This window comes from Trichoderma citrinoviride, assembly GCF_003025115.1.
Source record: "Trichoderma citrinoviride strain TUCIM 6016 unplaced genomic scaffold BBK36scaffold_4, whole genome shotgun sequence".
Classification (NCBI taxonomy): Eukaryota; Fungi; Ascomycota; class Sordariomycetes; order Hypocreales; family Hypocreaceae; genus Trichoderma; species Trichoderma citrinoviride.
Genome location: NW_020194712.1, coordinates 1,539,784 through 1,553,458, shown reverse-complemented (window position 1 = coordinate 1,553,458; position 13,675 = coordinate 1,539,784). Strand labels below are relative to the sequence as shown.

Here is a 13,675-nt window from a genome sequence, read left to right as displayed (position 1 = left end):
GATCATCTGACGATGGACCAGGGCCAGAAGTCGAATCCTGCCATGCACGGCGAGCAGCTGACCCTGTGAAGCTGTACCCCAGAAGATGATGGTCGTGAATTCGCGATAGCATGGATCAAAAATCCATGCCGTAATACGTCTCTCGACGACGCCAACCGCCCTTCAGCCGCCCCTGGTGCTAAGCATGGCGAACTGCAGTTCGGTGGCTGCAAGTTTTCGGACATGGTTCGAGATAAGCGGCGAACGCTGCAGTTTCTTGGAGAACGGCCTCGCCGTTTCGCTAAGCTGCCAAGCTTTTTGCCGGCCAAACGGTTCCAGGTACAAGCGAAGGATGAAATAAAGGGGAAATGGCCTCGGTCGTTGTCGATGATGGAAGCAGAATGGAAGGCTTCCACGGAACCCGGCAATCAACGGAGAGCAGTCAAAGGCGGCCCGTGATTGGCCGCGCACCCGAGATTTGTATGTATGTACTTGGTACTCCGTACACGCAAGACGGCAAAGAGTCGACTACTGTATCTGCAAAAGACTCGGTAAAGTGGGCAAAAAGGCCCAAGGGCCAAAGAAGATACTGAAACGAGGGGACCGTCCTCAGGAAATGCGGAGGGCAGACACGGCACGGTGATTGGAAGGCGTCGGTTTGCGCTAGGACGGCCCAGATGGCTGGAACCTGGAACAGGGGGGGGGGGAGGGACGAGGTTCGTTTGGGGCTTGTCGTCAGCTTTCAATTCTGCTGCTGTGCTGGCTGTGACTCTTTGCCGGTGCGCTGGCAGGCCTGTGGTTTGGCGGGCGAGGTGAGGGCTCGATATGATAGGGCTAGGAGCGATGATACCCTGTGCTTACTCGCTACATGGCGAGATCTGCCCTGCGGTGGTTCTTGCGTGGCATTCCCTCCGGAGCAGGCCAGGGTCGTATTAATAGTACAGTATGGATGGATTGCAATTTGGCAATGAATGCAACAACTATCGTTGGCGTCAGGAGGTGGCGAACTCGGTTGAGCAAACGGGCGTTCGTCTGGTCGCTGTTCCTGTCAGACGCTGCCACATATCGGCGTCGAGTTGAGCTGTGATGGCCGAGTCGACCAGTCAGAGACAGCTGGGAGATGGGAGAGGGGGGGAGTCAAGGTTCAGTACCTGCATAGGGGCCAAAGGCAAAAATTCAATTTGCATCAACGGCGTGGATGAAGGGGAAAAGTCAATTGCGTATGGTCGTGGTCATGACACCCTTTTGGCGCGTCTTATCATTAACGACAGCTGCGCAGTTACGGGGGGGAGACGCGTCTACAGGGCCATGGGAGTGCATCTGCTGGCAATCTTGTACCTTGTGACTATCAGCGAGCAATGGATGCCTTCCCGACAGGTTTCGAAAGAAAGGAACATGGGAAAAGGCGGCATTGGACGCCAAGTGTGCCGCAGATAGTGTGTGTTCCCAATCTAGCCGCGATTGCCTCATCTCACGGCCAGAGCATTTGGTGAATTCTGGTAGTAATAGTATCTGTTGCCTCTACGGCACTCCGGCAGTTCGAAGACGAGTAAATGACAAATACTACCGGCTCAGAATCAGTCAAGGTTTGGTTTTCTATCTATACACGCACGGCAAGTAGTATGTATTAGAAATACCTTACCAACATCAGTAACAACTTGAAGAGGTGACAGCTGCGGGCGCTGTCCCACGGGAGCTACCTAGACACGATGAAACGGGAGCCGTCGACCACTCACAACAAGGTACTTGGCCGTCATGTACACACTCAACGACAAGGGCTGTTTGTTGTGGGCATCGCAGCGTCATGATCTGTCGTTGTGAACTCCTGCTCCGCACGCAATCTTGTCTTGCATCAACGATATCCGAGACACGTCTGTTTGATTTTCCAACAGTGAGGGTCCTTTCGTACAGGGAGGGAGGGAGGGGGGGCGTGGGCGTGGTTGCGGTAGAGGCATGGCGTATGTACAACAAGGAAAATCAGCACCACCACATACAAGAAAAAAAAAATAGCACGGCACAAGATTCTGCCCGCAAGCTCGATCAATTCGAAACGGCGGTGTACTGCATACTTGAAGCTGTGTGCGACGGCTGGGCGTGTGGGATGTACCGAGTCCCGGCTGATGCCATTTTTGGGAGATTGGGAGGGAGCGCTAGGCCGTGAGACAAGGTTTCGACCAAGCGATATGACGAACAAGAGACTCCAGCTACGATGATTTAGCTCGAGATTTACGGCACTAAGAAGAGCAGAGAGATGGTGAAGGGCGACACGTGTTTCTTGGGAGGGATACGGAGGCCGCGGTCTGCATGTACAAAGGTACGATACAGACAGCAGACCATTCCTCCCCATCCTGCAAGGCGGATCCTGCGGGTACTGACTGCAGCACGACCTTGAGGGAGGATTCAATGTTTGATAGATAGTACATAGATAGAAGTCGACTCACTTTGTTGGCGAATACGGTGGCTTGGAACGTAAGACGCCAGAAGCCCTGCAGAAGTCCTTGGTGCTGCCATGTGATCTACCGGGTAAGTGTGTGAGTTGCCTGAGATCGGGAGGCTTGGGTAACACCACAAGGCATCCGTTTACGAATTACGAGGTGACACGACGTGCCACACGGAGGACTCGAATCCTTCAAGACCTTTCTCTTTGACGGTGCCAGAATAGTCTGAGTTCAAGTGGAAAGGTACGAAAGAGTATGCACCGACAGCCGATCTGTCAAACAGCGTAAGACAGAACCTTGTCTGGCCATTTTCGTATCAAGCAGCGTCTAAGTGGGAGCACGAGTATTACAGGTTAGGTCCTTATGCGAAAGTTACAGAATGCCGAAAGCCCTGCTCCCACTAGATCTAGAGTCCAGACAAAAGTGAGACATTGGCATACGTGTATCGTGGCTAGACTGCTTGAGAATCATACTGTCTTGAAGCTGTCAGTCAGTGGTTATTTCGCGTCGACATGCGAGTACGAAGTTTACGCGTACTCAGCCGCAGCGTACGGTATGTATGAATTACAACACGCAAATAGAACGACGACGTAAATGAGAGACAAAAGATAAGCAGGGGGCTAGCTGCCTGCCTACCACTCAACAAGTGACAGCCTCCGAGCACCCACCCGTCGAGAATACGCAGACGAGAAGGGAGGGCAAAGAAAAAACAGAACAAAGACAACGGTCCAGACAAGGCCAGGGCTCATCAAACTGGCCCCAGCTCGCCCAGGTACCCGTTCAGTCGCGGGGTGGCTTAGACAACGGGGACAAGAAAAAAAAAAAAAAGTTGACGCCTTATCCGAATTACCGACAGCCCTGTCATTTTCCCTTTCCTAGGTATTTCTCGTTGTTGAGGCGGTAGGGAGGAAAATGTCAACGGGGAGAGGATGGGCCTTGGGTTGCCCCGTGCGTTTTTTTTTTGCTGCCTCTATTTCCTCTGACACTCGTGTTTTGACACTTTTCTCTCGAGGCCTGGTCCTTGCTCACTCAGCTAGAAGGCTTCGATTTTTCTTTCTTTTTCTTGAAGCTCTTCGATTTTGTGCGTGCCCTGTCCTTGTTTGAATCGGCGGCGTGGTGGCAAAGGATAGGCCCGGATATATCCGGAGGCTCAAGTCTCTGCCCTGGGGTGTGTTGTGATGTGGAGTCGTTTTTTTTTTGGGAGATAAGACGCCGTTTGCGATGCTGCTAAATAGCTCCGTATGACGTTTTCGATTTTTTTTTTCTTTTTCTTTCTGCTTTGGTTGTTTAGGCATGTCAAGGGTCCCCAAGAGATTAATATGGGGAGCAATTATCGTGTGGGTTGGACAAAGGCCTCGGGAGAATGCGAGATGGGCAAGATTGCCAAGCTAGCATGACTCCGGACATGGACTCCATATTACAAACACCAAATAAAGTAGAGTAACGGAAAAGCCACAAGAGAATGGGCGGGCTGTCATCAAGTCTAGCCCCCAAGAACAGCCCATGCTCACGATGATCAAGAAGAGTCTGTAAGATGGGATGCCCGTTTTGAAATCTCACAAGGGTCTGCCCTTGTATAAGGGCAAAAAAAAGCAAAGAAAGAGTGAAAGAGCGGGAAGACAAAAAAGAAAAAAAGAGGACCCCTATGATTTCATCGCTGCCCCCCACACTCAAAAGTTGAAGCCTTTCTCGGAGATTGGAACGTGCGTCGATGACAACTGTGCCCGGAGATGTTTGATATGGATACGATATCTACGATACGGCATCTCACGATTTCAACAAGGGCCGGGCAATTTGTGGGAGATGAATACTAGGTACTCGTAATACTCCGCTGAAGGAGAATTATCTCTTTGCTTCCCTCATCAACAGACATGTCCCCGCAGTCATCACATTGCGGCTCAGCTCTTGGCATCAAGTTGTCAATTTTTGTCATTTTTTTTATAGGTACATTGCTCTGGCTTGACGCGGCTGGCAGTATTCCTTACCTTGCTCTCACCTACCCCATGCATACATACGATACTCCGCTTGAACGAGTAAGAGAGCGAATTGAACCGGGGGCATGTGTCTGACAGACAGCCTCAAACCTCGCATATCAAAATTGCCATGTGAGTCATGCCCAGCCAGCCCGTAGCCCGTAGCATTACACATGTGCTGAAGCCCAATGACGAACGATTTTCGGCCGTTGCAGGGGTTCGCTGGCATTAGCCCCCGTCGCACACGCACACGCCTCTTTCGCTCAACAACACCTTTTTCAACTTCACACACGTACACAAACAGCAAATGTCAGTGAGAGGGTACGGCCTTTTTGCACGGCCTTTTTTGCGAGCAGACCAGTTGGGCGGCTGAAGTCCGACCACACCTAGGCAGGTATGTACATAGTATGTAAGGTATCCCAGGGTCGTGGGAGAAATTGTCAACAACGTGGGAGGATAAGGCTGCAGCATTCCATGCGTGAGAGAGTGTGAGTGCAATGGCTTCCTACTGGCTCAGTGAACAACGAAACGCAAACTGCATGGTAGATCGTAGCGACAACTTTTTCATGTGACTCCGTCGTGTAAGTGCTGGAAGGCAAGCACAGCGGCCGAGTCCTACATCCGAGTGCCGGGTGCCGTTCCGACACCGCATGTCCTGTCCCCTCACAAAAACGGCCCAACGACAAACAACAAAGAAGTGAAAAAAGAAACAACTCCATCATTCTTGTTGTTGACCGTCTAAAAAGTCCCATCTCATTCATGCACCCTATTATTAAAAAGCCCGCCGTGATTTGGCGGTCACGAGCAAAAAATCCAAATGGGGCCCGTGGGGGGGCGCGCATCTCGACTTTTAGCCTGTTCGATACCAAAGACTCGGGCGGCTACACGCATTTTCTTGTTCTTCACACGCCTCTTGCTTTCAAATTTTCTTCTCTTCCCTTTACCCCATCCACACACAGGCCAGGCCACCCCAGATTGCCGATTGTTCACGTCAAGTACCCTGCCTGACCGAAGGAAAAAAAATGGTCTCGGCTCTGCACCGTCCCGCAATGCGGTGAGCGAGTGCCAGCGAAGCTAACGAAAGGGTCTAGTACTCGAGTCGTGATGCCGCCAGATCGAGTAGGACATCCGGGGACCCTCTCTCTCTCGGCAGAGGCGTTTGTTGCTTTGCTCTTTTTTGAAATTTGGCTGTCCTGTTCAGGAACTTTTCAACGGGGTAAATAATGGAAGCAGAAAAAGAACAAGGCAACCCGTTTTTAGTGCTCTTGTTAGTTGGGGAGCTTGTAGCACAGACTTGTTGCAATACGAAGCAGACCAGAACAACAAGACTCCGTAGTAATATGAAGCGCCCGCCGGACCGGAGATGCTTCAGTCAAACCACAACCGACCCCCGAGAGGAAAAAAACAACAACAGGACAGAGACCAGCCCTTGGACAAAGCAGAACAAGTTTAACTGTTTCACAATGCCTCTCACCTGTTCCAGCCAGGGTGTAAAACAACCGGGCATCAGAAGAAGGACAGCTGACCGTAGGTCAGTTAACAAGCATGAACCTCGACAACGACACTGTCCGCCCCGCAGAATCGCGATCTGTCTTCTGTATGTAAAACAAAGAAAAGAAAGCCCTGCAGATCGTTCGGAGAAAGAGAGCAGGCATTCATCAGAAATCTCTTGCAGTTGTTACTCTCTGACGTAGTACTCGTACGAGTATCACCGGCGCCATATGGCACATCTACACCAAATTACGCCGTCGTCGAACACACACAAAGTGCTTTGTACGAGTGCTACGTGCCGCGGCATTGAAACTACAGGGGGGGGAACCATCATCGGACGCTAGATGGCATGTTCTTCTTCTTCTTCTTCTTCCTGCTGGTTCACCCTTCCATTGCTTTTCGTACGGAAGTAATAGCGTCGCGCCATCTCACATGGAATCCACCGGCGGCTCTTTCATGCAGATGAAGCCTCGGGTGCTTGCTCCATAGGTACTTGGTAGCAAAAGTATTTTTTTACCGCCTGGAACGCGAACAAAATCTGGCGGTCAGCGGAGAGAAAACCACAAGAGGCTGGCCAGGTGCAGATGTGCATCGGATTGCCGGACGGGGTTCTAATATAAACTGGACAAGGCCAACGAGCGCCAAGACCCGCCTAGGCTGGGGCGGCTTCTCCCTTGGAGGCACCTGATCACTTTTTTTTTTTCTGTTTTCCTCTTCCTGCCGTGTAGTACTTGGCACAGAGTACTCTTTCTCGTTCGTCTTTTACTTCTGTGCGTTGTCGTGCCTGGGTCGGTGTAATGGAAAGGTCAGGCAAGGCAAGGTAGCACTCGCAGACGCTGCGCTACGTCGGCTAATACGGTGTATGAATCAACACGCACGCGCACACTTGCATGATGTTTATATTGAGTGATGACGAAAAATCACGACAGGAACAAGGCGACCTGTCGGCCTCAGAGAGATGAGTGCTTCACCCCCTGTCTCCGAGCCTTCTGTCGTTCGTTCGCCGTGGCCTCAGCTCTGCATGGTTTGGGAAGGCTGGAAAGGCCACGATGCGACTTTGTAGCAGTGCTAGATCAATAAGGTAAGATTGGTGCTAAATACCCAATGGTTCGTATTATTTTGTATGAGATAGGGCCCAATATTGCACATCTAATTTCAGAAAGTGGCCCTGGGATTTGCCCCACGATTTTTGCCCGTCGTTCTAAAGAAGCAGAGCTGGCCCTTGCGCCGGCTGAACCGCGAGGGTTCGAGAGAACAAGACGGGAGGCTTGTCGAGAGGCACAGCACAAGCGGGAGGCGGCGGTCCTTCCAATAATCGAGGACGTGCTGAAACGTGCTAGCCATTGGAAGCCCTTTCTTCTCCACACCCAGGGAGATTTCCGCGCTAGAAAAAGGTCGGGCTTCCAGAAGGCTTCCATACGGTGGAGCCGAAGCGTCTGGGCGCTCCGTTAAGGAGAAACGAGGCGGTCGATGGTTCTGTGGACTGGATGAGGAAACGGAGGCGGAGTGGGCAAAGGAGAAGCTCTGATGGGCATCTCCAGGTACGGAGCAGCAAAGTATTGCTTGTACAGGTATGATCCTGGGGGGACCCAGGCCAGGTAGACAGGTAGAATACGGAGAAGGGCACGGCTAGTCCGTTCCCAATCGGTTCGCTCGTCCGAAAGAAGGGCGCTTGCGGGAGTCGAGATTTGTAAGGTAAGGTAGTTGTAGCCTTGTAGGTAGTAGCCGTGGTAGCTTGTTGAAGGCGTGAGTGTCTCTCGGTAGGCTCAAGTCTTAGAAATTACCTGTAGGAAAAGAAGACTGATGCGGGAACGGTGTAGCCAAGGAACGGAAAGGGGGCGTTTGTAAGCTGGAGAGTAACTGCCACATGGTGCTGCTACTGCTTGGCTGCCAGTGTGCAGGTACTTTTTACAATGATTGCTGATACGGTCGCAACAGGCGGGCAACAGCTCATCGGCGGGCGGTACCTGAAGGCGATGGCAGATGCAGCCAGGCCTGCGGTGGGCGTCGTGTCCTTGCTTGGCTCTGCGGCCTCCCCAGCAACTGGAACGAGGCCAGGAGAAGAGGATCGAAGCGGCCAAGGAACATGAAGCCAGCTCACCGTTTCCGAACACGGTTCTAAACTTAGGATGCCCGATACGGCGCCCGGCAATGTCCAGAGCAACGTGGAAGACTTGCTTCAATTACGAGCACATTCGAGGTCAGAGCTGTCGCTAGCCTGAGCCTAACCGTCTCTCGCGCTATCGTATCTTCTGTCTCTCAATCAAACTCATCACTCCCACCGCCCTCCCTGCATCCAGTTGATTCAGTTCAGTTGCTCGGCCAGGGGGGTCGCCAGGGACCAGGGCTCGACAGGCCTGTTTCAATTTCCTCGCAGTGCCTGGCCCCGCTGGGCTGGCCGCTGCGTCACCAGCCAGGGTCGCATCAGCTGTGAGAAGCGCCCATCAGATGGCACACGGGAAGGGCCTGGTGGGGGCTGGACTTGCAGTTGTTGCTGGGCCATTTTGCGGTCTGGCTTTTGGGGGAGGAGGAAGAGTCGGCGAGGTACAAGCCCCGCCGGTACCAGCCCTGCCCACCTTGCCCAGGCCCCCAAGACTGGGCTGACGTATGTGCAGCAATGCATGCCCGTCATTTGAGGGCTCAACAGAACCGAACGAGGTACAGGCGGAGAGACGTACCTTCTGTACCCGCGTGCCTGTACACTGATCCGCACACGCCCCCTCCCGCGCATCGCACGCCCGCCTGCCGCGACGCCCCTGGTACGATGTACTTCCTCCAGCTGCCCTCTCGCTCGTCAGATTTGCCTTTGCCGGTCCAGAATACATATAGGACGATTGCCCTCCTCTCCCCACGGACTGTTTACTCTCCAGATCACCAGCATCAGCTTCAGCTTCAGCATCATCAGCTCTCTGCAGTCCAGTCCAGCTTCACAACACATCAGCTTGCAACATCTTCTCCATCAAAGCATCCGCTTGATCCTGCTTCTGCACCAGTGCATCGCATCGCCGCTCAAGCCTCGCCTACCACATCTTCGATCAACCACTTACACCGAGACGCCGCCTCTTCCGCCGTCTCGCATCAACACCAAAGCTTCCCAGCTTCTACAACAACAACCTCACAACCACAATGCCTGCTCAGCGACCTTCTCACCTTCCTCCCTGCCCGGGCCCCCCGCCCAGCCGACCTCTGCCTCCTCTGCCCAAATGAGAGTCGCCGCCATGGGAAACAAACACACATCTACACGATGGCTACTCCTCTCCTTGGCTGAGCTTCTCTCTTCGTCAATGGTTCCCCGGATCTGATACACGGCTTTACAACTTGCTCTGGCCTCTGACCGCCAGGGTCAATGCCTCTCCTCTCCATCGAGCACATCAATCTGCCATGCGAAGCGGATCGGAGCTGCACGTCACCACTTGCGCTGCGACTCCGAGCTACTACACAGCACTTCTTCCCAACCGCTGCGGGGCTTAGACATGGCATTGTCTTTCATGCGACCTGCTCTTCCCGAGCTGGACATGGACATGCATCTTCCTACAGATTGCTCCCTTTTTGGGGGTCATCTACTATAGTCGAGACGCGGTAACACCCACCCCCACCGAGCTCGACCATTTCTCGGGCGTGTCGACATCGAATCACCAACCCTGCTCTCAACGGCTTTTCTGAGTCAATGACAACTTCTCTCGACAAGATCACCGTCATAGCCGCCAGCACTCGAAGAAGACCGCCCCACCAAATCTCTCAACCGCCTGGCCACATGACAGGCGCGGGTATCTCTCCTCTCTTCTTCTCTCCACACCGTCTTCGCTGGCTCGAGCGGGTACTTGCACCTTTCGTTTCGATCATCGGCTTCGCTTGTGTTGTGTGTGTGACGCCATCTCATACACACACTATTCTTACTATCTTGTAATATCTGCGGATACCTTTTCAACTTTTTCTTCTTTCTCTTTTTTCTTATTGTTTTCACTTTGGCGTTCAGCATCATCAACGTCTATGGAAGGCGGCGGCGGGGGGGCATTTACTGGCATTGGGAATTGGAAGGGAATCATGTACTACTATTACTACTACTACTCCTAAGGAGTATTCGGGGGGTGCGTCGCGGAATACCCTGGGATGTTGACGACTCTACTGTTCTTGGTTTTTGGTTGGGATACGACGGGCAGAGATAACGATTGAAATGTGGGATTGAGACTATTACCATCTTGCCCTGTCTGGCAGTCATAGACACTACAAATGAAACTTGGCATTTGCTGCTACTACTACTACCATCTACATTACTCAGTTTGCCTCCCACCCTTGTGTGAAGAACAACAAAGATGCTTTGTATTGTCTTGGGTGCTGTGATCTTTGTTGGGTGATCGTCCGATGGGCAAAGTGACGTGTCGCCTGTAATTTGAGACAAGTATGGGGCAATGTTTGATTAGCCAGAGACCAAAGAAAAAGAGAAGCTGGAGCGCCGTGGTGGCCAGCTACGGTCCGCGTTCAATCTCGTGGCCGCTGCGCCTCCGGAATGCCACCTGGGGCTGCTCAAGGGAAAAGTCACGTAGTACTGCTAGGAAGCGGTGGTCCATCTCCGAACGGAACCCTCTCTCTCTCTCTCTCAAAGGGCAAATGGGAAAAAAAAAAGAGGACGAAAAGGCGTACCGATTTACATGGGGAGTTACGGGGTAGGCAGTAGGTATTGTAGTATCGTACCTGGGTAATGAGCCAGGCATGGGGTGGGAAAATCACTCAAGATTTCCCTTGCCAAGAGCCAAGACGATGCCACATCTTGCCGTCTCTCCGTGGGCTTTTTCTTCTCCGAATTGCCTGCTACTACTACTATGTACTACTACGCAATAAGTGCTGGGGTTGCTACTCCGTACACGTACTCGGACAAAAAGATGCGTTTAGTACCTAGGATACTACCTACCTTAACGTAGGTTAAGGTATTATTAATGTTGGAGAGCGTAAGGTGGTAGTTGAAGTGTGTTGTAGCCGAGATATACCGTTGCAGCCAAGATACTTGTATGCGAGGCGGGAGAAAAGAACAACCTTGTAATACACGCATGACCTGAAATTGTCTACACTACAGTAGTACCTTATGCGAAAGGCAGAGAGAGGATCGGCGATCTATGGCTGTGTGTTGTTGCGTGTCCGGAAATACAGAGGACCTTTCGGACTCTGTTACAAGTTTTGTCCGGAGAAAAGAAAAGAAGAGGCGGGATTGGACGGGATCGAACTGGACTGACCAAAGCGGGTATGTGGGGGAGGATTAAAGGGAAATAATGATTGCATGTGCTTTGCACTGGATTCGATGGGTGTCTCCCCTTTTGTCTTCCTCTTCTTTCTTTGTCTTCTGTCTCCTGTGTGGGTTCAGTGGCCCGAGGCTATCACGGGGAGGCCGCCGCCATAGCCTCGCCCTCTGCGGATCCCAGAGCCACACCGAAAGAGTATGAATGATGCGAAACTGCCGTGCTTTCAGCTTGGCTTGGAATTCTTTGGTGGAGAGAGAGGAGCTGAGCGATGTCGGGATACCCTTGCTTTGCCTTGTTCCTGCTGGTCCTTCTTTCGATCCTTCCATTTGCCTTCCATGAGATTTTGCGTTTGTGCGTACGGAGCGGTGAGAGGCTATGGAGAAAACGTGGAGCGGGCTATCATGACCAGGTTCTCTTGTCCAAGTTTCGAGGCTATCGGGAACTACGAACGCACCTAAAATAATACTCAATGCATTTGGAAAAAGGGAAGAAGAAGAATTTTGCTTCTTCTCGCGGGCTTCTAGTGGGAGGGCAAATGGCACACCACACACACACCCCCTTTCTCGTTTTTGCTGCTGGATCACGATCACGACGTGTTTAATCGGTGTGCTACTACTATTACTACCTCACTACTCCGTAACTGGGCTTTGCCGTTGCGCCGAAGTGGCGTTACCTTTTGGCTTCCCAAGGTCCGAACCGGTGGTGCAGCCCTTATTGAGTTTGGGACCGCAAAGGCACGATGGTCGACTGGCGTTTCCTATTCGTATTGCAATCTATTTGGATTCGACGCACAATGACTCGGATGGACGTCTGATTGGGCTGGCTATAATGTCTTCCATCTTGCGTGCTTACAACATACATTTGCCTAGTAGTATCTCCATATTCTCCTTGGGGTGCATGTATGTAGTATGTAGGTACAAGTACAGCGAGGCGGGCATCATCTGCCTGCATTTGCATGCAAGGGGGAAGCGCCCAATAGTTCATGTCAAAACAAGGCTTTGGATTTTGGGGGGGAGTGGAGGGGCCATTTCGATCATTCAATAGGTTCAAAGCATCGCCCCCCCGATCTGAGATGCGTTTGCAAGCTGAGAATCCAGCTGTGGCGAAACGGGGGGGGGGGGGGGCCAAACCAAGAAACATGTGAAATTACATATGCACGGCTTAAGGGGGGTGAATTTGATGATATTACATCTGGCAAGTTTGATGCCACATTGGAGCGACGAATGAGAACAGACGCAGGCGCTGTGGCCATTGATTTGTTAGTCTAGTTGGATGCGCATCGGCATTCTAAGTGTAAACAGAGTCGCAGAACACCTTGATCCTTCATTAAGTGTGTTTATAAACATAATTGGTTGGGTTGGTCAGAGACCTGCCAAAAGGAGACAAATGGACAAAGAGGCTCTGCCGTAGCATCACGCAAGTTAAAACAACATGCGATCCCAATGTTTCACTGTTGACTGTCTGAGGTGGCACCGGACATGCACGAGTACATCCGAGTGGAACTGAATGGAAACTCTCGTGTCTGTCTCTGTGTCCTGTGTGTTCTGTTTGTTGCAATTCTGCAGCAGGCGATGAAGTAATTTACGGCTTACACACGAAGTTGAGGTCCAGCTAACGGAGATGGCCGGTTCCTGGCCAAGAATCGAAGCTACAGCAGGAACCCGTCCATCCATCCTGTTCGGCAGGGCTGCGCCTCCGATTCTGAAACATTTCGCCACTGCATCAACAAGGGCAAGCCCCCCTTTGCGCTTTGGCTGGGCGTGAAATGCTGCCATACGAAGCAAGCATACTATCAATCATTGATAGGATGTTGATAGTCGTGTTCCGTAACCGTAATAATGCCTTCGTACGAGTACCTTACGGATTGACAGCATCGCACGCTCCAACGGAGACGCCGCGCTTGGCCATTGGCCATTGGCAGCGTTTCAGGCTGCTCGACCCAAGCGACGTGCATATACACGTATACTGCACTGTAGATACCTAGGTAAGTAGCGGACATCCAGACCTTGTAAGGAATCGGTAATCAGACAGGTAACAACTGTACTAGTAGTACTCGTACGAGTATGTACGACTTCTCGCAAAGGGAAAAGGCAAGTCAGGCCGTTCTCCATCGTCCGTCCGCCGTACATGCGCACTGCATTGGCGCCTGGCGGTTCCTTGTCCTTGTCCTTGTCCATGTCCATGTCGACGAAAAGGTACCTCACATGCAGGAGGCTTAAAGCATCTCAGCATCTTTGCCTCAGAGACACAGGAGGCGTCACGTGCCGTTGCCGCGGCCGCGAGTCTCCAATCGCTTCCAAGTTGTCCTGCCTCTTGGTATTACTGCTTTTGCTCGAATCGACAGGTGGCTGCATATGTGGACGGACGGGACAGGGCTGGCGTGCCACGTACGTATCGTATCAGTCGATCCTCTCTCCCCCCCCCTGGGCGTCTAATGTCGCCAAACCATGGATTCTTGACCATTTCGGATGCTAGTATCATTCTTCAGCTGTGGCTTGTTGGTGCCACTCGATCCCTGGGGGAAGCGATGGTGATCGCCATTGGCTGATGCGATGACTGG

General features: G+C 52.1%; 1 protein-coding gene across 1 annotated transcript; it reads left to right on the top strand.

Annotated features, from left to right (window-relative positions):
• Window positions 1–8,329: 8,329 nt before the first annotated feature.
• BBK36DRAFT_1195331 (hypothetical protein) lies at window positions 8,330–9,149 on the top strand (the record flags this gene model as incomplete). The annotated part of the gene is made up of 4 exons (XM_024896889.1): window positions 8,330–8,371; window positions 8,412–8,508; window positions 8,546–8,951; window positions 9,020–9,149. 4 exons carry the CDS (start codon window positions 8,330–8,332, stop codon window positions 9,147–9,149), a joined length of 675 nt encoding a protein of 224 aa, XP_024751562.1.
• Between the last annotated feature and the right edge of the window lie 4,526 nt (window positions 9,150–13,675).